At 49.8% G+C, this 26,326-nt stretch overlaps 1 protein-coding gene across 1 annotated transcript in view; it reads left to right on the forward strand.

Annotated features, from left to right (window-relative positions):
* The first annotated feature begins 4,638 nt into the window (after positions 1-4,638).
* LOC144827393 (uncharacterized) overlaps positions 4,639-26,326 on the forward strand; it is a 102,126-nt gene continuing 80,438 nt past the window's right edge. Inside the window, exon 1 of the mRNA XM_078685726.1 lies at positions 4,639-4,947. Coding sequence (XP_078541852.1) covers positions 4,883-4,947 — 65 coding nt within the window. The 5' untranslated portion in view covers positions 4,639-4,882. The remainder of the gene's footprint in view (positions 4,948-26,326) is intronic.

Raw genomic sequence — 26,326 nt, forward strand, 5'->3', positions numbered from 1 at the left:
TCCTGTAATATCAAATGAAAGGACACCACACAAGTTATATATTATATAAAATATATGTATTTATTACTAGAATAATCCTCTGTACTCTTTATGAGGGCAGAGGCACAAGCGTTTAAACAAAAGCACAGTTAAACATACAAAAGTTGCACAATTATGGATAGGGCCGGTGGCCACTTAAACCATATACTAAATAAGTGGTATAAGAACCACTTCTCGAACAATGGTAAGGCCTAGGGCCTTGGGAATCGCTGGGACTACACTGGACTAACAGCAGTTAGCACGGGAGTAGCCCGCGGGATTCGGGTGCAGCGCTAAAAGCACACGCATGCACCAATGCAAAGTCAATGGTGCGTAAAAGTTACAAAGTTACTGTTTTAGAAGTCTTCCGACTGGACTAGAACTTAGCCACTTAAAACTAGGACACTAGAGGTGTAAACCACTACAGGAGCACCTGCGTTCAATCGTTACCCCACCCACAGGAAGCGGGTGCATAGGTTCCAAAGTGTGTTGGGTTTCGTCGTGGAGTTCTATGGAGCCTGGAGATGAAGATGCTGCAGGCAGCCAGTAGAGAAGAGTCCGGTTGGATCCAAGGGTGGATCGAAGATGTAGAGTACCTGAAAGCAGAGGGGACAGAGTCTGGGTCACTAGCCAGTGACCAGCATGGAACCAGGAAGGAACCAGGCGATGTTGGGCGCAATCAGGTGGTTGTCGAGAAGCTTGTCTCCGCTGCCACGTGGACTCTGGGGCACCGAGGATGACCAGGAGTGGATCACGAGCTGTCCCACGAAGGCTCTTGCTGTCGGCGGTGTCGGCTTCCGGATCGGAGTTAACAGGCCTTGGCAAATGCAACCCACGCACAATTTGAAGATCGCTTCTTACTCGGACCAGCAAGGTCAGAGAGATGGCTCCTTTTCAGGGTAGCGAGGGCTAGTCTGGAGCAACCATACTAGCAGAGTAGTTTCAAACATTCATCGTCGTAGAGGCCACTAGCCAACGGGCAAGTGACCGGACAGACGCGTCGAGCAGGAAAATGCAAAAGGGCCCCACGCAGCACTCGGTGAGTGTGGAGGGGTGGTCTTCGGTGCACAAGGGCTGGGGCTTCTCAAACCCCAATGCACAGCTTCGAGGGTGCCTCGGGAGCTGCACGGTCAGCACTTCGCGGTCTTTTCAAGATGGCCGGTCCCACGTCTCACGTCGCCTCCACGGGTCTCAGCTTCGCTGTGGCTGTGGATCGGGCTGTTGGATGTCTGGGAATCCGGTTCTTGTCGATCTCTGTCGCTCGAGCTCCGGCGGGAGCTGCAACAAAGCAAACCGTTGGGCGCTGGATGGTGCCTGTTTTCACAGGGTGGTCACTCCTTGACCACAAGGCAGATTCTTCAGTCTTCCACATCGAGTGGGATGTCGAAGGGTCCAGAGTTCTGTATCAAAGTTTCAGTCAGGATAACCTAATGTCTATGGACACAGCTCCTACCTTTATTCCAAATCAAGGGGCTGGATTACCTGCTAGGTCCCTCATATGGGTGGGACCCAGGAAGGGGGTGGTTACACCCCTTTCCCTTTGTCTAGTTTCGCGCCAGAGCTGGGGCTGGAGTGCCCCAGGACCGGTTTGAACTGGGCTATGCATGGGACACCTTGTGTGCCCCAGGCAGTGTCTAGTTTCACTCGCCCTGCCTGCCTCAATCCACTATCTCCTGTCTGGGGTGGTGTAACACCTCCCTGTGACAGGAAACCTTTTGTCCAAGCCTCCCCTGCCAAGTTTCGGTCAGCAGCAGGAGGCCAGCCTTGTGTCTGTGGCAGCAGCATCCATTTTGTGATGCTGAGGCTCTGGTTAGTTTAAACCTCATTTACTGTTACCCACATGTCTTATCTCTCTAGAAGATTGGAATGCTACCCCCTTCGCCAGAACTGGTGAGGGGGTAGTATTCCAAAGTGTATGACACCTTACACGACATGTTTTGATAAAGCCAAACCAAAGTTAGCAATAACCGCGAGGATTATAATGCACTTAAGAGTATATGGTATGGCAATATCCCAGAACAGCTATAAGGAAATGGATCCGAAAGCTGCAGACAGGCTCAGCTCATGCTAGAGCACCATCTCACATAAAACCAAGCACTCTGCCTCCAGGATTGTTAAGGCCTGCCATAGGAGTGACTTATAGGTGTATATGTGTCCAGATATAGGTTTAGATATAAGTATACTATATCTAAGCAAGGGGTGATTACACAACCTTGCCCCAGCTGAGTGATCAGCCAGTTGTGTCAGTTTGGATGGCCAGCCAGGGGTGGCAAAAGATATGCTGCAGCCCCTGGTAGGCCTTGGATGCACCTATGCCCTGGGTACCTATAGTACACTGTACAGGGGCTGATAAGGTGACCCAATGTCCAATTAGTTATGCACCTAGGGTACATGGAGTCCATTTTAAAGAGAGAGCAGATAGCCTGGGGCCCTGATTAGCAGGGTCCCAGGCCAACTAAGTCGAAAACCAGCTAAACACAAGGCAAAAAATCTGGGGTAACCATAGTCAGGTATCCACCCTCCTACAAATGGTCAGTTGCATGATTTACATGATACGTCTTTTGATGACCCAGCTCGTGTTTTAGCTCAAAGAGCCAAACCTTGCCTTGGGCTTGGCTCCACGTTCCCTACGAATTTGATAGATTGTTGGCTTCTATCAGGATGGCCACAGATTTTGAGGCATACTGTGTGGCAGCAAGTGTAGATTGAGTTGTTTTGTGGGCTGGAAGCAGATGTAGGGTGGCACTGCAAGGTACCACAATGAGGTTTAGGGGCACTGCCTGGCAGAAACATGTTTAAGGACACTGTGGCACTGCAGGTGGGAACAGAGCACTGAAGGGTGCTTTTTGCAGATGTGGGGACACTTTGGGGTAGCAAAAGAAGGTGTTGGGGCACTGAAGGGCAACAGCATATGTAGGGATGTGGTACTATGATAACACTAGCAACGCATTTGGGGTTACGGCAGTGCAGTACCAGATGTTTTGGTCCTGCTAAACTGCGTCAGGTTTGAATATACTGGAGAGGTAACAACAGATTTGGAGTTTTTTGTGCAGCAGCAAAAGGTAATGAGGAATGCACTGTGCTAAAGTAGCAGCATTAATGTATTTATATGGTATTTGTATAGCGCACACCTAGCCAAGAGGCAGCCGATGTGGTGGGTGAGAGTGCATGACAGAAGCAGATGTTGGAGAATGTGGGGCTCTGTCCTGGCAGGGGTGTAGCTTCCATCAGTGCAGCAGGTGCAGTGGTACCAAGGCCCAGAGCTTGATGGGCTTACTGAACCCTGAGTATTGCTATAATTGTCTGTTCAAATAGCAGCAGTGGACTTTCTTTTCCTTCCTTGGACTAGGGCCCAAGCCACGGCTCCTATGCCATTGTCCATGTTTTTTTCCCTTTTCATTCTTCAAGTAGTAGTTCTGATTTTATAATGGAATCTACAGGACTAAAAATCCCAGAATACAACGAAAACACCTGCACTGGGAGAACTACTCCCACGTGGAACTGGCAACCTTCAGAGTTCTGGGCTGCAGCATGTATGAGGGCGCTGGGGTTCACAATATGAGGAAGCTGGGGTTCACTATGCGGTGGGGACGCTATAGAGCAGCGGATGTTGACAACACTGAGGGCAGCAGGAGAGGTGAGGCAGTGTGTGGTAGCAGCAGGTATTGGGTACAACCGAGCAGAAAGCAGCTGTGGGAGCAGTGTGAGTGCAGGAGCAGATAAGGGGGCACTGTGGGGGTCACCCCGATGTACTGAACACTGAGGCGTCTCCCACCCGTCCCCTCTCACACTCAGTACCCCTCACCCACACACACGCAAAGCAGTCAGACCAATAAATAATGCAACAGCTCTCCGCATGATGGAGGAGGCAGCTGGTATGAATGCAAGGCCAGGATCTGGACAGGAGCTTCCTGTGTCTGACATGCTTTTCCCTAAATCCCTGATATTTCTGCAGATTATGAGGCGAGACGCATTTAAACAACTCCACCTGGGAATCAGACGAGGCAACAGAGCGGCAAGACATTTCCGTGACTGCCGTACATGCTTGGACGACTCTCTCTATCGTCTCCTCTGGGTTCTTCCATGTGTTTATCTACTCTCGGGGAGATAGCGGCACAAGCCCAGGATCATGTGTATTAGTAAAGTTAAAACAGTCTTGGCTGCGGCTTAACGAGTGAAGCGGCTTAGTTCAGGGCGCCCACGTAACGCACGCGCGCGCGGCCGTCAGAGGTGCGCGTGGCGCGTTGAAGGCAGCGCGTGCCAGCCCGAGGTCACGCGGGGGCGGGGCTGGACTGTAGATAACACAAGGGTACGAGTCAAACCATAGCAGACAGCTAGCAATGTGTCACGGGGACTACTTTTAGCCAGTGCTGAGTTTTAAGCCAACTGCGCTAGGTATTCTGGGACTTGTAGGCCCGTACTCAGAATGGAAAATAAGTATTGCTAGTCTCAGAATGCTTAGTGTAGTTGTTTGAAATACTAGACTGCCTGATAGCATGTTCAAGTGGTGACACCACAATTTACATAAATTATTCGTCCCAGCATGCACCTCCGTGGGGCTCCTCTTCTTGCTTGACATTGCGCCACTTCTTTTATTATGTGTGATCTATCATTCAGCGCAGGTGGCAGGGTTGCATGGGATATACTGACAAAGTAAATACCCCCCAATCAGCACACTCTCACCATAAATTAGGCGGGATTTAGATAAATACGGGCTTTAACTGTGCGGTCGGCTCGCTTCATGTCCAGTTCCATAATTTGCGGCGATTGATTGATAACCATTATTTGCTGTCTTCGAGGTGGCACAGGGACCGTGCCTTTCCTCGTGGATCTACAGGCGCGAGGGGCTGTTTTTCTACAAAGGATGTCGAAATCCCAACGCCCGATGAAGCCCGCACTACCAAAGGAGCCTGTGATCCAACTGGACTTGTAAGTACCAGCAAAACCGTTATGCGTGTGTGGGGGAGTGGGTGCGAGGGTAAGAAGTTAACGTGATATAAGGGGATGCCCACCCACGTTGTGGGTCCATGTGTCCTTGTTGGGTAAGGATGTGTGTTATGTTGGAAGTTATATGCAGGTGCGTTGTGGTGGTCAGGTTTATGCAGGAGTAAGTCGCAGTCCTAGTTTTTTTCTCCCATAGTGGGAATTGTAGTCCTGTTTATCTAATTATAAAATCAGACCTATAAGTGCCAGACTGCAGTGCAGGTTAAAAACACGCCTACCATGCTGCCTCATTCTAAGACTTTTGTAGGTTTTTAAAGAGGGGTGATAAAAGGCGGAGAAGGCCCTCAGTCAAGGCAAGGGTCATAATCATAAGTCTTCTGCTGGCCTTCGTCCTATTAAGGAAAGGAAAAAGTTCTCTGAAACCACATTGTTTTTCCTCTGGCAACTCTTACACAATGTTGCCAGAATTCTAGTGTCCTAAAAACGGTAATCTGGATAATTTCCCGATAACCTATGTAAGAAATGTAAATAATTCATTTTTTAAATTACATGTGCATCTCTTCACGATCTTCCTCCTACGCCCCGCAGTCGCATATAGCCCTGGTTGTATCCTTGGCTTTCTGATAATTTTGTTTTTGCCAATTTAAATGCTGGACTACAGACCCCAGAATGCACCTTCAACCAGACTGAATGAGCCGTTAATGTGACAATGGAGATCCACTATCTGTTGCTTAGGCTAGTCCACGCTTTCAGAAATGGCACAAAGTGTATCATTTAAGAAATGTTGGTCTTTTTTTGTGTTCTATCGGTTTAGCCTTGCAGAGGCTATGGGTGGGCGTGCCAAGGTTGCCCTGCCGTTGCAGGCGTTTGTGTCCACGGCGGTGTCAACATTAATCCTAGGTCTGTCTGTGGCTTGTTTTTGTTTTTGAATATCCGAACACCTCTGAGTTGGCAAAGAGGGGGGTGGGGGAGAGGAGTGAGGTCATGCGCTGGTGAGGGGGAATGCGAGGTGGGGTGGGCAGGCCTAGGCGCGGTTTGTTATAAAGCAACAATATTCGAGAAGCAGTATTGCGTATTTACAGCCTGTAGACGGGTTTAAAGTGCATGTTTTGAGCCCATCTGCCTTCATGGCGCGTGAAGCAGCGAGCAGACCAGTTCTGTGCCGAAAATGTGCCTGGAGGAAAAGGGCCTCTGGGTACTCAGGTGACGTGACAGGAAGGTGGTAAGCCACAGGGGCAGAACGCGAGGGGGTGAGTGGCTGCAGGTGAAGAGGGCAGAAACGGGCAAGGGAGAGGTTAAAAGGAGAATGGAATCTGTGGGAGTAGACCAAGCGGACGGGGGAAATGTGAGAATGGAAACTGTTGGGGGTGGGATAAGTTTGCAGGGGAAGAGGTGAGCAGTGGTGCTAGAACAATTTTCAAAGTGGAGGTGCTGGCCATCCGCCTCACCTCCGTAGTATCATCTTTATTTGGATTATGACAAAACCATGAAAGTATGATTAAATATAAAACCGAATACATATTACCATTTTAGATAGTATAAAAATTATATTTAAAAAAAAATGGAGAATCCTGCTCACATAAATATGTTCCCATAATAAGAACGATCTGTACAAGGGGTGATATTGGATAGTGCACTTTGGGGGATATTCTCAAGAACTTGTGATAACTAGCGCAAAAGTAACAACGCAACACTCAACATCGCAGTCTATCGTGGAAATGTTTTGCTGTGTTAACTAAGTATTCACAACATGGCGGTAACATGCGATAGTCTCCAGATAACGCGGCAAATGACCGCGTTAAAATCAATGCCACGCCGCAAATATGCGAAACACAAAAAAAGCTGCAATGAGGCCAATCGCGATACAAAAAGCAGCGAAAACCAGCGGCAGGCCTGCAAATCCCACGCATCTGGCGGGAAAATGCACTATAAAAGCAACCAAAAATACACACCAAAAACATTCCAAAGTGCGTAGCAACATGGATGCACCCTGACAGAGTGCAGAGGTGAACGCGAACCCCACAGACCACCATCAAGGAACGGGGTCAGGGAAGGCCAAGGAGAAGAGGGAGAAGAAGACTGGGTGCAGTCCGCAGGAAAAATAGATCTGCGTCACAGAGGCGACAGAACACTACCATCGACTGACCCACAATTGGACTACCTTGAATGCAGTCGGAGTTTCGGAGGTCAATGGAAGAGGCCAAGAGGCGCAGGCATGATGTTAAAAGCCAAGCCAAACCAAGCACAAACCCGCTGCCAACAGGAAGGCAGCAACGGCGATAGGAGGTGGGAGTCCTGCGCCACAGGAAGAGCTGAAGGAAATGGAGGCTACAGTCATTAGGAGACGGTGCAAGGAGGTTGGAGTACGAACATATCTCGAGAGGACCTGACACAACATCAACAGGGTGAGCAACTACCAGGGACTGGGGGGATGGGGTAAGATGGGCACCATGACACATATGCACAACGATGTGTAGCACACTGCACACCCACAATTACCAGGATCGTATCCCTGATCTCCGTGGCACACTGCAGCACACACATAGCAATCACATCACATCCCACGACAATGTGGCACAAAGTGAACACCGACACAGCAGAACAGGGGACACAACTGGGTCCCCTCATGCGCAGAAACAGGCCATTCACATTGAACAGAGCAGGAATCTGTGAGATGCATATGTACATGTACAACCTCCCATCCGTCACGTAGTCCAAATGTCCACTGTCCCCCCTCAAATTGCCCGCACAGCCAAACAGTCACAATGTACATTGTCACACAGTCTGCATGTCAACAATAACAATGCACCAACATAAATGTCAACACAATGTCAACATGCATCTCCCCTTCACATTGCAGTCGGACAAACACCTCCAACAGGGCAGACCAGACAACCCATCAGTGATGTTGGAGACGACCACCACACCTTCGACACCGACGCCCTACAACAGCTCATGGTCATCTCAGGCAACCTACCCACTGGAGCAGGGCAGCCAAGTAACATAGAGGAGACCCCAGACCCTGCACAGACCACACAGCAGGAATCACCCGCCACCACGGCTGTCTCCCAACACTTCACTGAGGCACACATCGCATTCCAATGCCAGGTGTCGAATGCCAAAAGGAGGTGTCCGAACAGGTGCGAGTGGGGTCAGACCTTATGGAAGCTGAACTACATCACATACGGGGTGTCCAGTCCCATCAGGGACCACTTACACCCCACAAATGAGACCCACAATGTGACAGAGACACATGCATTTGCACATTTCCTGTACTGAACTACGCCCAGTGCCCCGGAATTACCATCCACACACCCACGCTGGTACTCCATGCAACGGCCCAGCACACCCCTCTTACGTATCGAGTGGCTGATGACAAAGCTACATCTCCAAGCGCTAACCCGCTGCCTGCGATGACATGGTTCGTGTCCGTTGTACACAGCACAAAGTAATGTTGTAGGGCCCGGGGCCCTCATGCACACATCACGACCACACAGACACACACAGATAGTTTTTGGAACTGGCTACGTGCACGTGCACCCGGCCCCTTTATTGGCAGGGTCACATGTACAGTGACGCCTGTGTGGAGTGAGTGTAAGCCAGACCTCAGGGAGTTGTTGGTGCTGGCAACAAATACAACAGTGAACACTATGAATGCGGAAACAGAAAACACTAGCATTACAGAGACAACTGCGGAACTTCATGGAGGTAGCCGGAGCAAGTACAGAGGTCACACAATGGGCAAACAGAAGTGTCCGTGAGTTGCAGTGCACTGAGAATGGGGCACCAGAGCTGAGCGCGCTCATGTGACTAAAATGTCTACGATTGTGTCCCTTTGGGACATTCCTGATGCAGCTGTAATGGGGGGTGTCACACCTGCATCATCTGACTCATCATCGTCCCAGGTCTCCCACACTGCCTGTGATGACATTGCTGCGTAACTTCTCCACAGCACAAAACTCAATCAGTAACTATCTTTGGGTTTTGGCGCACTGAGTTAGTGGCATCTGGAGTGCTGAGCAGGGGATCATGCAGAAGATGGCATCCACGACAGGTGTGAGCAACTCTGCCAGTACAACAGTTTCGACACTGGCAGTTGGTGGTTGAAGTTGGTCCTGGCGGTGGTGGCGGCGTGTGTCTCCTGCGGTGATGCTAAGTCCGGGCCGGTCAGGACTTGATTTGATGTGTGAGCCCTGGTGGACCGCAGTTGAGGCCAGAGTCAGCAGACAGCGCAGGGCCACAAACACATGGCGTTGACGACCCAAGGCCATAGTCTTAGGCCATCCAATATTTCAGAAGAGAGGGTCCCTGACTTGAGCTGCACTGAGTTAGTGGCCCTGGATGCACACCAGCCGGCACATGCACCCCGCCACGGGACAGTGACTTACGGTGCACTGAGGTAGGGCCACACGGACTGAGACATCAATGTCCGAGGTGAATATGTGCGGAAGGCTGTGGGGGACAGTGGAGGGTGTCCTCGAGGGCATGATACAGAGGGCAGAAGCAGCAAATGGAGGAGTGGAATGCTGCAGCCTTGTTTTCACCACCATTTAGGTATCCGCTATATGAGGATGATAACAACCCCAAGTCCATAGACTCAGCTACCACCAAAGTTCAAACAGCGAGTGTCCATGAATGACGGTGAACAGACTTTATGGCACCAGGGCTGAGAGGGGATGCAGTCTGCAATGGGGCTGGTACAATGTTATGAACACGGCCATTGCTAAATCAAGACTCCGTTCCAACTGTGTGACCCACTCGACCGCAGTATGGGCCGAAGGCATTGCCAGCAAGGGGCCACAGTTACGTGTGGTTGTAATGCTATGCACAGTCGGTGTCCCTACATTGAAGGGAGTATAGTTTTTTAAACTCCGCATTAACATGTGTACTCGGCCATTGCATGATCAAGACTCTGTCCCAAATGTGTGACCTACTCGACCGCAGTGTGGGCCGGAGGCAGCGGTCCGCAGTGGCCCACAGCCACGTATCGTTGGCTCGCGATGCACAGAGTAAGTGACACCAGGGCAGTTGTCGGTAGTGTCTAATCGCCTCCGTATCGATGATCATTTTTCCCTCCTGACTGCAACGCGTCATAATCTTACACCTCTCCTTGCGTGCAATGATATGTACTTTGCCATTGAAGCATCGATGCTCAGTTCCAATTGTGTGACCTACTCGAGCGCAGCGTAGGCCGAGTGCAATAGTCCGCATGGGCCCACATACATGTGTGGTTGTAATGCTATGCACAGACTTGGTGGCCCCACATCGAAAGGAGTATAGTGACACAAAATCTACCATAAATGATGATCTCTGCCATAGTGTAATCAAGACTCAGTTCCAAATGTGTGACCAACTAGTCCGCTGTGTATGCCGGTAGGGTACGTCAACGAGAAAGGAGTACTGCGGGCCTTGCTCACGGACGCCGTGATGGTCGTAGCAGGTTGCCAGGGTTGCGGGCCTCGAGCTTGCACCGGCACGTGATGGGCCCTCTTCGACACACACCGATGTCGGCAGGTGAGCAGTGAGGCCTGGGTGCCCAGGGGAAGGTAAGTCTGGTTCGGGAACCAGCGTCCTGGGGTGCTGCAGGCGCACAGGATCACGGGCAACACCACTCACAGTGTCGGCCTCGTGGCGGGCTGAGGAGCGCCGCCCTGGCAGAGACATTGGGCATTCCGGAAGAGGACCACGCCCTGAGCTACGTACTTTTTATTCACAACCCTAAGCTGGCCTGGCATACGCCGGGCCAGCCCACTCCTGCTCATGCTTATATGGGGGGGGGGGGTGGGGGGGGGGACATAACAAGCTACATTTCTGCGAGCTTCCCCAGTGGCTGGGGTGACATGGTTGCGTCCTCTGTCCACTACACTCAATACACCAGCGGTGTACGTCGACATGGATATGTTTGTGGTCTGCATACTGCAGTCTGGCCTTCACATCCACGCCACACTTGGCAATGGGTACATTCTCATTCATGGCTCACTTGCCTCCTTCGCACATGCCTGGTTCCCACATCTCCCCACATTCAGCTATTGTGGGCCTGCGGTGCTATGATGTTGACGGCTCATGTACATGGCTGGGCCAGGTCCCCACAGTAAGATGGGCTGTCGTTTCTGGTGGGTGGGCATGTTATTTGGCATGTTGTATGTGAGTTTATAACGTGCATTCCCAGTGTTGTGTGTTGCATGATTGTGGAGTTGAGGTGTGTGTTGTGTTCATTTGATACTTGTCAATGAGCAGTGCATTTCCTTAGGTGCCATCCTGGTAGTGCTGGTTGCTGATGGACTGTCTGGAGATGTAGGAATCCTGCACACTGCCTGGGTTGTTGTCGTCGACATTGGTGGAGATTTCCTGGGGGACCGCTATTGCCTGCACATTGATGGGATGCGTGTGCTTTCTGTTGCAGTTATTGTGTGCAGTGTTGCCAGGGGGCACCAGTAGGAAACGTGCAGTCAATTGCACCCAAAACGTGCAGGAAGCCAGCTGTGGCATAGATGCTTGCTTGGTCTCCAGCTGTTCCTGCGCAGTGTGTGGGAAGTATAGTAACTGGGGTACAAAGCTAATGATGGCATCCATGACAGGTTTGATGAACTTTGATTGGGCTGGCTGTGAGACTCCTCCGACTCTGGCAGTTGTTGGTTGGAAGGTGCCAGAGGCCAACTGGTGCAGCACCGCCAGGAGGTTTGTCTGAGGTGGTATGTTGGTTGTCCCTTTGAGCCTGTGGTGTGTAATGTCATTCTCTGGTGTTGGGTCTGTGAGGTTGGTGCATTTTCAGGGAGTCGCTGTCTTTGCCTGCACTACCTCCGTGTTCCGGGGGAGGCGGGGCGGTGGGGATCCGGGGGGTGGGAGTGGTCCTGGTGGTGGCGGTGGTTTTTGGGGCCCTGTTGGGTGTCCAGGCTGCATGAAAAGTGGCTCCATGGCATCTGTTGTACTTCTGGTGTGGCTGTGGGCTGGGCTCTCTTTTCTGGTGCAGGCTGTGGTCCGACTTTACCCCAGGTCAAAGCAGGTGTTAATTCCCTGCTGCTAACGCATCTTATCGCATGTTTTGTGGTCTTCTCGCCGATCTGGCTGGTCGTTGAGAATGTTGTGATGTGGTGTTGTCGCAGCGTTTTGCACGGGAACGCCTACTCTGCATCTCATTAGCGATAGTTGCGGGGGTCATCTGTGGCGATGATTTTTGTGGCTGCTTTCGCAGGTGAACTGGTGCTATGGGCTGTTAGCACCGGCTTGTGAATGGGGTGATAGGTTTATTGCGACTTTGGCTGCGATAAAGTGACAATAACTTGGCGATAACTACTTGAGAATATGTCCCATTGTGTTCATGATAAAACCAAGCACAGTATACAAAAATTCACAAGCTATCTGGAAGTCACCAGGGAATGTAACTTTGGAAAAAAAAAAGGTTTTTATAGTGAAAACTCTACTGCAAGGTATCCGAGCGCTTTACACGAGCTTCGTTATAGACGGACACATTCATTTTGTTGAGCTTCAGCACAGAGATTAAGTGATTTGCCTAGAATCACAGGATGTAGAGTCCCTACCGAGACTCGAACCGTTAATCAATTAATGAAAAAAAGCACCTTATTGGCACTCCTTTCAGGCTCTTGCACATAAGATCACTAACTCATAGGGCTGAATTTTTACTATCACACCGTGGCATGTTCTGCATCTAAGTCACTATGCAAATAACAAATTGCAAAAAATCAGCCATGCAGTTGTCGCTTCTAAAGATTCGAATGGTGGGCCTCATTTGTCTTCTGGACAACATGCAACAAATTGGAACTCATCACCTCAGTAATTCGTGGGGATGAGAAAGAGCCAATTGTGTTTTTAAAAATGTGAATTAGGAGGATATTAAAGACTTATAGCCCGCCGTAGTGGGCTATACCGGCTATTATAGGCCCGCGCCCGCGCCAGCGTTAAAGGCCCGAGCCAAAGGCGAGGGACTTTAACAAGGGAGCAGGACTTTAATAGCCAGTATTGCCCAGCTACGAAGGGCTATAGGAACATTGTGCCACTAGAGGGCAGAATGTTCCAACAAATAAAACAAAGACCTCTCTGAGTTTGAGGGGTTTGAATTCCCTCGGGCTCTGAGAGGCCTTTGAAAATAACATTGGAATGTTGCTTTGGGGGCCTTTACCAGCCAGTAAAAGCATGGAGCACTCCATTGTCGTCAATGGAGCTCCCAACATTCCAATGTTCTAATAAATGTTATAGACCTCATATTCTCCAGAAACGTCATAACGGCAAGCTACAGCGCTAGAAACAACCACTGAAACCGCAAATCAGTGTAAATAGGAAAGAAAGCATTTTTTTTTAAGTGTGGCTTAAATGCCTTTTTTAAAGGCAGAGCAGGAGAGTTATGGTGCCTCAACACAAATTGGCACCGTGATGTGGATCAATAATATCCCAGTGTCCTTTGCTGATTGCTCGATGTAAATATTAGAAATATGGGAAGTTTTTAGTTTTTTTTGCCAGTGAATTTCGTGTATTGTGCCTTAAGGTTGTGAAGTGTCCCCATTTAACTTCTTTGTGCCTGAACAATGTGTTAAGATTTTCCTTCTCACTAAATGCTATGAAGCTGGAAAAGCTTAGAAGTATATTGTTCTGCAAGTTACCTTTTGCATAGCTTTTCTATGGGCAATGGAAAAGGTTAGCTGAATTTGTCTATGCAAGTTAATCTTTTGCTGGCTTTCTTAACGCATTGTGCAGGAATATAACACTATCCTTTTTCTGGGAAGTATTTTCGGCAGACCCCATTGTTAGTTACAAAAGTATACCTGTGAGATTAGTGGTAAAATTGAGGATTTTCATGCATAAGGTGGCCAACCGGAAAAACTTTAAGAATGCTGTGTATTTCATAGAATTTAGCAAAGGCTCCAAAATCAAATGTTTTGCACCCCTAGAAAATATGTAAAATAATTGAGGTTATCAGTTTCACTTATGTTTGTCTTGCTGGTTTGTTAATTAGAGCAGTGGTTCTTAACCTGTGGTCCGGGGACCCAGGGGGTCTGCAAAGCCTACGAAGGGGGGCTGCAAATGCTTAGAAAATGAAATAACAGATTTGTAAAGTGTATATAATTAAAGAAGTAAAATGTACAATTCAATACTTTAAAACTTTTTGTAAATTTGAGGGACTTAAAACTGTGAGCGTAAAATGTAATTTATTTCCTCCAGGTAAAACTTGGGAGCAGTGGAAGTGCATTAAACAAACTGTGGATGGTCAGTGGTGTCTTTGAATTTAGAAAAGCTTCAAATTTCCTTTTTAAAATGACAATTTTGATTACAAAAAATAAATATATGTATCATTTGTCTTTGTTTGATTAATGCTTGCTGCTGTATTTGTAATGCTAACAAAGGGGATTGATTCAGTTAAGGAAAGTACAGAGGCTGGAATCCAAATACATATGTGCAAACACAAATTGTCTGAGACCATGAATTAAACAAACGTATCTTTTCCCATACGGTTTTTTAATTAACGTTGGGATGTATACATCTATATTTTTCGTATTTAATTTGCAAAACAACCATACCCATCATCGGCAAGTTAGACCCAAATCTTCTCAATATGTACAATTAAACATTGAAAAACTTTTTGTTTCTAAGGGACAATGTGTCTAACAATTATATACAGTGAACAACTTAAACATATAGTGCTTTGTACATTCAAAAAAAGTGCATCAAACACATACAAATTCTTCAGAGGTACATATACAAAATTGAACTTTGCGTCCAAAAAACAGTCCTATTAAATTATAGACAAAGGCCAGGGCAGGGTGCTATATTCTACTGTCCTCAAGCTTTTACTGCTTTTCTCGCCAGGGGAGAGGTCCGAGAAGTTTCTCGGAACACGAGAAAAGACCCTAGGTTAGGGGCTGGTTTAGTCTAATTTTGGGACCTGATTTCAACTCGGTTCAGCCGGGAACCTCTCTCAAAGGGGGCCAATGCGTTTCGACCTTCTATGTGGCACTTCTTTTAATAGGGCCACATGGAATCCAGTTATAGAATCCTTGTGCTTCTTGACTGTGGCGTGGGCTCATTTTCTCTTTTCTCTTCACGGGTCTTTTCTCGTGTTCCAAGAAACTTCTCTGACCTCTCCCCTGGCGAAAAAAGCAGTAAAAGCTTGAGGACAGTAGAATATAGCACCCTACCTTGGCCTTTGTCTATAATTTAATAGGACTGTTTTTTGGACGCAAAGTTCAATTTTGTATATGTACCTCTGAAGAATGTATATGTGTTTGATGCACTTTTTTCGAATGTACAAAGCACTATATGTTAAATTTTTTCACTGTATATAATTGTTAGACACATTGTCCCTTGGAAACAAAAAGTTTTTCAATGTTGAATTGTACATATTGAGAAGATTTGGGTCGAACTTGCCCGATAATAGGTATGGTTGTTTTGCAAATTAAATAAAAAAAAAATGAGAAAAATATAGATGTATACATCCCAACGTTAATTAAAAAACCGTATGGGAAAATATACGTTTGTTTAATTTATGGTGTCAGAGGCAATTTGCGTTTGCACATATGTTGCTGTATTTGTTGCACATTGTTTTGTGGTTCAAATCATTGAAAATACTTAAGCTGGGGTCCCAGGCTTTCATTAATGACTCTATGATGGGGTCCCAGATTCCAATAATTCAGTGTGGAGGGGGGGTCCCTGTGTTCCACTATTGATCAAATGAGGGTCCACTGAAGTCAAAAGGTTAAGAACCACTGTATTAGAGCAACCACAAAACCACTTGAGTGCTTTGGCACAGCCAGAAAATCAATTGTGTGCCCCAGAGGAGGAACTATGGAGCATTGAGGAGCCTAAAGTTTCTTCTCACTCTCTGTTCTGTGTGTAAATCCAACAATCCCTATGCCTCCAGTGCAAACCAGCATTAGCAAAGCCAATAGGTCTTGTCTTAATAATGCAGGTGATGAGCTGTTGGTTTTACCAATGTTTGCAAGCATTGTTTAAACAAGCATTTACAATGCAATGGTCTCGGCATTATTAAAGGTAGAGCTATTGGCATTGATCCTGATTTAAAAAAAAAAAAATCATAAATAAATGGCATTGTCATTTACATTGCCAATAGCTTAATCGTTTGCATATGCGAGACCTATTGCATTAGCACCCACACACAGAGTAAGTAGTAGAGTGAGTAGTTGATAGTGAGTAGGAGAGAGTTATTAGCAAAGAGAGTATTAGAGAGCGAGTAGTAAAACGTGAAAGAGTGAGTATTATATAGTGAGAGAGTGAGGCAGGATATAAGTCCCTTGTAGGTTTATATTAAACACAATCGTTTTCTCAAGCACAGTGCAAGTGCTATACAGGTGAAACCTAAAATGAGTACCAGGCATTAGCAAACGATCACCTCAATGGAAATGTACAGATTTGTTTAATCCTGCACTTTGGCCCTGACAAATTTGGTGGAAACCGGATACTGTAAAATATTTGTTCACAAACCGATGCACTTTCTGCCCTCTGCCCTCTGCCCTCAACACTCTGCCTGACTCTGTCATAAGAGCTGTATGAATAATAACAGCTGTGAGCCCGTGCCTGAGGTGCATCATCAGAGCTGTGTGAATAATAACTGCGTCAGCCCATGCCTGAGGTGCATCATCAGAGCTGTGTGAATAATAACAGCGTCAGCCCCATGCCTGAGGTGCATCATCAGAGCTGTGTGAATAATCACTGCTGTGAGCCCCGTGCCTGAGGTGCATCATCAGAGCTGTGTGAATAATAACAGCTGTGAGCCCGTGCCTGAGGTGCATCATCAGAGGCAGAGACCATGTATCGGGCGGGGTAAAGAAGGAAAGGGGAGCCTGCAAGAGGATAAGCGGAACAGACGCACAACGAGGGGGGGGGGGGGCATGACATGACCATCTTTCTCAGAGGCGAGGCAGAAATGCCTCGGAGAAACGTGCTGCCATTTTGCGACTGGGGGGCGTGTTTTTTAGGTTTGAGTGACGGATGACGTCACAGATAGAAAGAACCTAAACACGCCCACGAATCGCAAAAAGACGGGGCTTAAAGGGAGTGACGCCCCTCTCCTCCAATGGCTGGCCAGCATTTACTAGGCCAGCCAATGAAGAAGAGGGGCGGGTTGCAAGCCCCCTCTAAGTAACATAAAATCGCCGGCTCCGCCCACTGCTACGCAGTGCGACGGTCCTCGACCTAAAAAGGAAATTTCTAGTCTATAATAAAGTCATTTGCTGAACTCTATTACGGCCGAGAGACTACCTTGTCCCAAGATCTGGGACAATTGAAAACTGGTGTGGAACAATGCTTATCAACAGTATCTGGGGCATTACACTCTACACAGTGGAAAATGACCATAAAGTTCTTGGAAGACCACCGCAGCCGGGGGCACTGCCACTGCCGATCATAGCCAGACTACTTAATTTTAGAGACTGAGATTATATGCTGCAGAATAGATCACAAGAGCAACATGGGCCCGGGACAGTCGAGGGAAGCAAGGTGAATGTCTACCCATTTTTCATCAGAGCGGTACGACCACATTAGACTTTAATGCCAGTGAAAAGACATTTGCGCAGCCTCACTCTGAACTACGCTCTGCTCTTTCCGGCAAAGAGGAATGTCTACACCGGAGGCATATTTTTTTTTTGTCTCCGCACTAGTGGTCTGGGACTGGCTAGAGGCAGCGGGCCTGCATTGGAGAGAGGATTCCAAAACAGTGCAAGTGTCAAAGAACCAGGACCACCTGTCGAAAGATCAAGCTCTTTAGGAGAGAGCCAGGTATGACCGTATGTCCAAAAGGGTCCCCCTTGATCAGCAAGCAACAAAGGCCTAGTCTTGGTGGCAGATTCAGGAGTCGGTGACAGGATTGAGACCTTGACTGAGGAGGCAGATGACCTCACATTGCTGGTGGTTACCCTCATGACAGCTGACGGAATAGCTGAAAGAACCAAACTGGGCTAAATGGTTAACATTCCCAAAGACTGAGTACCACTCATGCTGGGCGATGAACCGCCACAGGAGAATCAGTTGGACTATTGGCCTGTGGGGCTGAGTCCCCCATGCCAAATGACACATCTACTGTTCTAGTTGAGAGACGTACAGCAGGTTTATGGGAGGGCGGCTGGAGGGGTAGTTGCAAACTCGCTGCAAGAGATGACTGAGTAGGAAGGGACGTTGAGGGGGGATTTAGGTGAGCACACACTGACAAAAATAGGGAAAATCAAGAAGTGTCCTTCGAGAAGGAACTGGGCAACCCTCCACACAAGGAAGCGGAGTCCGCACAACGAGACTGTAATATCGTTTAAAATTCTATCCTATAATATGAATGGGCCGGGCAATAAGCTGAAGAGGGGAGTAGTATTGAAATACCTGGCCTGACGTACCCCTGACATTATCATACTGCAAGAAACCAACCTGTTCAGCAATAACTGCATCTTTTTAGGGTGGGGCAAATAGTGTAGTCACATGAAGGCTTTTCTATTGGTTCCAGAGACATTTGCATACTGGCCAACGAATGTCTTCAATTCCTGTGTTTAAGAGCTGGGTGGATCCCGAGGGTTGCTGGGTGGCAGTGGGGACATATGGCAAGGGAAAGAGCTATGTGGCATCAGGCCTGCAGTCGGTCAGATTAGTTATTAGATTTCTAAAACACAACATTTAAATGAACTGTGACATGATTTCAGAAATGGCAAATCCCAAATGAAGCTTATTTTTTAACTCTGAAGTGTGCAGGAAACTAATACTTTAATGTGATCACAACAAATCAATACTCTGTCAGAGGTCTTCAAACTTTTTGATGCCGAGACCCCCTAGTAAAAAATGTTTAAGCAAAAGGACCCCCTTCTGACAAAAATTTCTAGAACTTGGTACTCCTCATCAGCAACCATAAACACCCCTTATTCCCACAGCAAATAACTGTTACAGTGGTGAAATAATATTAAACCGTGTAGGAAACCAAAGGTCAGTGAGCGTGGGGGTTTAGTCAAAGTTGTAGCTAAAAACAAAGGGCCTAATTTATGAGGAATTGGCGTAGGGCAGCACCGTAAGTCATCTTGCTGCGCTGCCCTACACCAGTGTGAAAGGGCAGGAATGCGCTGTATTTATAAAATACGATGCATTCCTGTCCTTTTCCCTTGTGTTGGCACACAACTTGCTGCCTAGCACCAACAGAGCAGGATTACTTTTGTACAGGAAGGGGCACCTTCCTTCACAAAACAATCCTGAGATGTGTTTTCCTCTTTCTATGTGAGCTGCAGAATCCAGCACACATGGAAAGGGAACAAACGACGTGTCCTCGGCCCTATCCAACCCCCACCGGATGGTATTGTTTAGTTTGCCTTGACTTTGCATAGAGCGTGCAGTTGGGGTGGTTTGGATTGGTTTCACTGTTAGTGCCTGTTCTTGGGGGGGTGGGCAGCGCAGTGGGTGGAGGGGGACGGTTTGGGGTTGGGGGTTGTTTGCTTTGGGGAAGTTGTCTGCTGATGGGCCTAATTGTTATAATGGGACTACCAAATGTTGCTGTTTTGAATGTGGCTGACCCTGCTTGGCGGCTGGGGGAGGTGGGCTGCTTTGAGCGGGATTTTGCAATGTTACTATGGGTCCGGCTCCTGACGTGAAATGTATAACCTGGAATGTTCGGGGATTGCACTCTATGCAGCGTAGGTATAAGATCCACTCCTATTTGGTTCGTAGGGGAATACAGATCGCCTTCCTACAGGAGACGCACCTCACCAAATCCGAGGGGCAGGCGCTACAGCGTAGGTGGCGTGGGCAGCTTTATTATACCACTTACTCAGCCTTTGCGTGGGGGGGCGTTGATTTGGGTTAGGGCCGGGGTTCCATTCCAAATGATAGACCTCTTAGTAGACCCTGGAGGCCGTTATGTTGCGGTACGTGGCCGTTTGTATGGCCGGGAGGTGAGCCTCTGCAGCATCTATGCTCCTAACGTGGAGCAGGCGTCCTGCTTGGAGACTTTGTCCTCCGCCCTCGCCGATTATCTCACGCTGCCGGTCTTGATGGGGGGCGACTTTAACTCTGTTGCTGATGTGACCATTGATAGATCTCATCCTCCGCTGCCTTCGTCCCTGATTAATAAACTGGCCGAGGTTCGCGCCCAATGGCAAGACAATTGGGGAATTATCGACGTTTAGTGGGCGCAACACCCGACAGATAGGGATTACTCCTATTATTCGGCCCTGCACGACCTCCATGTTCGGTTAGACGTTGTCTTTTGTAGTGCTGGCCTGGCTTCTCTGGCGCTTAGCAGTGTGTACTTGACACGCACCATATCTGACCATAATCCCCTTTTGGTGAATTTCTGCTGGATGGCGGAACGCCCCAGAATCCCTCACTAGAGGCTGCGCCCCGAGATGTTGGAGGACCCGGTATTCCGGGCGGAGCTTGGCGAAGGGGTAGAGCACTACTTTGCCGAAAATGCGGGCACTGCCTCGACGGTGGCCCTAGAGTGGGATACCTTTAAGGTGGTGGTCCGGGGGGGTTTGTATCGCTAAATGGGTGGGGGTTAGGAAGTTGCTCCTTCAGGAGATCAAGACGGCTGAGCTGGCCCTGCGCGAGGCTGAGAGGGCTCATTCCTATGGCTCTGGGACGCGTGATGACGTTCTGGCTCAAAAGGAGGTGGTGGCGGGGGGGGTGGAGCAGCTTAGATGCTTTGATTATAAGGCGTTTGTGGCCCGCACGCGGAGCGGGACAAGGTGGGCACCTTGTTGGCTTGGCTTGCGGACACCGCCCCTAGGTGCGTGCCTATTCTGGCGCTGGCCTCCCCCGCAGGTCGGTTGGAGCATGATCAGCAGCGCATCAATGAGTTGTTCCGCTCCTTCTATGCGGACCTTTACACCAGCCGCTTACGGACTAATGAGCCATAGTCCCAGGCATTCCTTGAGGGTTTGGAATTACCTACATTAGAGGAGGAAGAGGCAGAGGCTCTTGGGCAGGAAATTACGTTGGCCGAGATCCGCTGTGCCATTAAGCAATTTGCGCGCAATAAAACCCTTGGGAGCGATGGCTTGCCTATCAAATTCTATTTGACGTACGTTGACCTACTGGCTCCGAGACTATTGATGATGTACCGGGAGGCTCGGAAGGCGGGGAGGTTACCGGGGTCGACTAGGGAGGCCATCATTGTACCGCTTCTCAAGCCTGGGAAGCCGCCAACCGACCCTGCTGCGTATAGGCCTCTCTCCATGCTCACTATGGACTACAAAATACTGAGCCGGGTGCTCGCCATTATGCTCCTTCCATTAATGACGCGGCTGGTGCATGCAGACCAGGCGGGTTTTATCCCGACGCGCAATACTGCCAGTAGCGTCCGTATGCTGATCGGGATCCTGGACGAGGGGTGCGAGGGGCGGGGCGAAGCACTGGTTCTCTCGGTTGACATCGCTAAGGCGTTGGATAGCCTGGAATGCCCCTATCTGTTCTCTGTGATGACGGCGTTCGGGCTTGGGACCGGGTATATTGGTTGGACTAAAATACTGTGTTCGTCGGCAACTGCTAGAGTTAGGGTGGGGAGAGCTGTTTCTTCCTCCTATCCTGTGGGGCGGGGCACTAGAAAGCGCTCTGATATCTGCAAGGATCTTGTTCGCGCTATATAAAACTTTCAAAATAAATAGACAGGGCTGCCCGCTCTCCCCACTGTTGTTCGCTCTCGCGATAGAGCCGTTAGCTGCCCGCGGCTGGGAGATGCATACCGGGGTCTTCAGCTCAGAGGCCGTGAACACCATATTTCGCTCTATGCGGATGACCTCCTTATGTTTTTGGAGGATGCCGGGGACACCCTGAGCGGGGCGTGGAGTCTTATTGATCGCTTCGGGGACATTTCGGGCCTGCGGGTTAACTGGGCAAAGACCTGTGTTTTCCCAGTATCTAGTACATGCGGCCCGCCGGCGTTACCACCCGGTCTAGCGTGGGAACCATGGTGCCTTCCTTATTTAGGAACACGGGTGTATCACTGTGGAGCTGGGTGACGGGCGGACCGGAATAACAGGCGGGGAGGCCGGATATAGTGAGCTATAACAGGTGTTTTTATTCAGCAGAAGGACAAAGTCACAATGAGGGAGGGAGGCAGTGTAGAATCCAAGGGGTGGTGGGCTGATAGAAACGGCTGTGGACCAGGCTCGGCGAGGTTGTTGGGGATCAGGTCCTGCTTCTCCTTGTTCCGCCAGTAGTCTCCTCGGTGTGGTACTGGGGCTCCTTGGAGGCTTGAAAAAAGGAGAGAAGCGTAGGGCTTTAATCTGAGTACTCAATCAGAATACCCCCACCTACACCGGGGAGTGAAAGGGTACTGAGAAAGGCCAGTGAGGAGGGGACGGTAAGGGGGGAATGGAACAGGCAAGGAAGAGGTGGGAGGGATGAAGGCGGTCAGGTGCTGGGCAGTGCTCGGTCTTTGTACAGTGCGCGTGAGAAAACGGTAGATACACTCTATCCCTGTGCTCGTGCAGTCTAAGGAATATATACAAGGATATTTACAATTACAGCTATATACAGGAGGGGACACGGAGAAAGGGTAACGGGTACTCACGTGCCCCGCCGCAACTCTCGTCCGAGTTGCGGCCGCTCTCCAGCTTCCTCCTGAGGACGCCACCAGTCCTCCGTCCAGACGTCCTCTTCCTCGCTTCGGTCTCGCAGTGCTGCTCCTCTCACTCTCTGGGGTCCGTCGCTGTCCGCTGCCTCCTGCCACGCGTCGGTTGCTCCGAACGCCTCTCCTTCGTCCTCGGGGCTTTTTCTACCTTCCGGGTGCTGGTCTGGCTGTCCACTTCCGGGGTCAAGGTCGATCGCTTCCGGGTCGCTAGGGGTCGTCCCACTGTCACTTCCGGGGTTACTGGCGAGTGTTTCCGGTCCTTCGAGCTCCGGTGTCGGTACCTGCAGGGGACGAGAAAGAGAAGGTGTCCTGGGTGTCCGGGACGTTAAGTGACCGGGCGCGGGGGACAGGACCCCCGCGCTCGGACTTTGTTACGCCGAGGTAGGTGCCGCTGCCGCTCCACATCCCCTTTCCCTAGCTGTCTTTTTTGTAGGGGAACCAGGAGGTGGGTATCGGGACAGATAATCAGCGTTGCCCTGTTGCAGTCCTTTCCTGTGTAATGTTTTGAACCTAAAGGGCTGTAGGGAGAGGAACCACCGGAGTACTCGGTCATTGTGGCCCCTATTGCGGGCCATCCACTCCAGAGGGGCATGATCAGTGTAGAGTTCGAATTCCCGCCCCTCCAGATAGTACCGAAGGCTTTCCACTGCCCATTTGATGGCTAGGGCCTCTTTCTCTACCACAGCGTAGTTTACTTCACGGGGAAACAGTTTCCTGCTGAGGTAGAGGATAGGCCGTTCGACCCCTGTGGAATCCCTCTGTGAGAGCACCGCCCCTAAGCCCTGATCAGAGGCATCAGTCTGCAGTATGAATGTTCGGGTATAGTCTGGACTGACTAACACTGGTTCGGTTATCAGGGACTGTTTCAGTTGCTCAAAGGCGTGGACCACCAGGGTTGTGGGATGTCTGAGTAGTTCTTCTGTGTTCGTGGTTTTCTTCAACAGGTCGGTCAAAGGGGCCGCCGTTTGGGAGAAACTTGGGATAAACCTCCTATAGTACCCTAATAATCCAAGAAAGGCACGGAGTTCCTTCCGGGTTTGTGGGAAAGGGATGGCCTGAATGGCCTTGATCTTATTGTCCTGAGGCCGGATGAGCCCTTCCCCTAACAGGTAACCGAGGTATTTCACACTCTGGGCCGCTAAGGTGGTCTTGGAGGGGTTGATGGTGAAACCATTGTTCCCTAGAGAGGTGACAACGGCTCTTAGATGTCGTAGATGCTGTTCCCAACTATCGCTATAAATAACGATATCGTCAAGGTAGGCCCCGGCGTACTTGATATGTGGTTGTAGCACCAAGTTCATGGCCCTTTGAAATGTAGCCGGGGCTCCGTGAAGTCCGAAGGGCATCACTTTAAACTGAAACAAGCCCTCAGGTGTGGAGAAGGCGGTCTTGGGTTTGTCGGCTGCTTTGAGGGGGATCTGCCAGTACCCCTTGCAGAGATCAAGGGTACTTATATACTTGGCTTTGCCTATTCGTTCCACCATTTCATCTACGCGGGGTAGGGGGTAGGTGTCGAAGGCCGATATCTTGTTCACTTCCCTAAAGTCTATACAAAATCTAGTGGAGCCATCTGGCTTGGGGACTAGAACAATTGGGGAGTTCCAGCTGCTACTGGAGGGTTCTATGATGCCCATTTTCAGCATTTGGTTCGTCTCCTCTTTGATGATGGCTCTACGAGCTTCGGGGATGCGGTAAGGCCTTTGCCTCACTGTCTTTCCTGGTTCCGTGTGGATGGCATGTTCCACCACCGTGGAGTGTCCGGGTAGGGAGGAAAATACGGGTTGCACAGAGAACAAGGTCCGTCTGAGTTCCCGTTTGTTCTGTTCTGGAAGGTCAGGATCTATGCACTCTTCGAAGGGAGGGGATGTTGCACTAGACAGTACAGGACGGGGTCCCTCCCACTTCTTTAGGAGGTTCACGTGATAGATTTGGGTTATTCCTCTGGTGGGTTCGGTTTCTACTTCATACGTAACAGGGGTCACGGCTCTTAGAACAGGGAAGGGGCCCTGCCACTGCCCTAGCAGCTTATGGTCGGAAGAAGGTAGTAACAACAACACTAGATCCCCAGGATTAAATTTCCGGGCCTTGGTTCCCTTATCGTATTGGTGTTTCTGGGTGTTTTGAGCGGCCACCAGGTTCTGCCTCACGATGACCCTTATCTGTTCTAAGTGGGTCTTTAGATTGTCCACGTATTCAGGAAGGGGTCGTGTTCTGTCAGGTTCGGCTTCCCACGCTTCCCTAGCCATATCCAAGAGTGTCCGTGGGGCTCGGCCATACAACAACTCATAAGGAGAGTAACCAGTACTGCTTTGCGGCTTGCACCTGATGGCAAACAGCGCCAGGGGAAGCATCTCCTCCCACCTTTTGCTTTCGAGGCCTAGGAGTTTCTTCAACGTCGTTTTGAGGGTGGCGTTGTAGCGCTCCACCAACCCATCTGTCTGGGGGTGGTAGGCCGAGGTCCTGATCTGCTTGATGCCTAAGTGGGAGCAGACCTGGCGCATAAGGGAGGATACGAAGGGTGTCCCCTGATCGGTGAGTATTTCGCGGGGGAAACCCACCCTCGAGAAGATGGATATGAGGGCCTTGGATATGTTTTGCGTTGTGGGATGGCGTAGGGGTACCGCTTCAGGGAAGCGGGTGGTATAATCTACCAACACAAGAGCATACCGACAACCGGTTCGTGAGGGCAACAATGGTCCGATAATGTCCATGCCTACTCTTGTGAAAGGGACATCAATGAGGGGGAGGGGTTGTAGAGGAACCCTGGGGGGACGGTAGTGGCTGTTTCGCTGGCATACTGGGCATTCCCGGCAATACTGTTTGATTTGTCCGTGAACCCCGGGCCAATAAAACTTATCTAGGATCGTGCGTCCGGTTTTCTCATCGCTGAAATGACCTCCCAGCAAGTGGCTATGGGCCAGGAACAGTACTTTATCCCGGAATAACCCGGGGATAACCAGCTGGGTTGGCTGTTGGGGTCCCCCTTTCCTGTAGAGGAGCCCATTTTTACGGAAGAAATAAGGACCTACATGCAGCGGGTCCTCAGCGTCCAGAGCACGGGCCCAGGCTTCCTGCAACACCGGGTCTTCCTGTTGCGTGGCGCGGAATTCCCGGTTGGTTTCCCAGGCATGCACATCTACTTGAGCAGGAAAGGCCATCGCAAACTCTCTTTTTTCCTTTTTCTTCTGTCTTCGGGTCTTGGTAGGTCTGGTCATCGGATTCACAGGAGAAAGTTCATGGGAGAAAGGGGCCTCGGCCCACCATTTCCTCAGGGAATCGGTTGTGTCTTGGAGCAGACAGGGAAGTCCGCTATAATCGCTGCCCAATATCGCTTGTTCAGGGAGATTGGGAATCAGGCCCACCGTTAGCAGACTGCCCGCGTCTGTGGGGTGTTGTACATGGACTCGGGTGGTCGGATAGTTCTTGGTGTCGCCATGTACACACGTGATAGCCACGTTACCGGTCATTGGACCGACAGGATGGGGCAACTCCTGGGGTCTTAGAACGCTTTGTCGGCATCCCGTGTCGGCCAGGGCCATCATTCCGTGTCCGTCTATCCGCACCGGGCACCGAAATGGAGGAGGGGTGGTGTCCGCGGTGAGACATGCATAGTTTCTTGCCAACCCTATGTCCATGGGTTCCTCCTTTTGGGGGCAGACGCGAGCAATATGCCCGTACCCACCACAGTGGTAACATTGAGGTCCCGGTGGGTGGGGTCGAGGCAGGATAGGGTATGGCATCAGGGGAGCGGGGTCAGGTTTCCTGACCACCTGAGGGGGTCGTGGGACCCGGGGATGGCTT

The sequence above is a fragment of the Lissotriton helveticus genome, chromosome 1_1, assembly GCF_964261635.1.
Source record: "Lissotriton helveticus chromosome 1_1, aLisHel1.1, whole genome shotgun sequence".
NCBI lineage: Eukaryota > Metazoa > Chordata > Amphibia > Caudata > Salamandridae > Lissotriton > Lissotriton helveticus.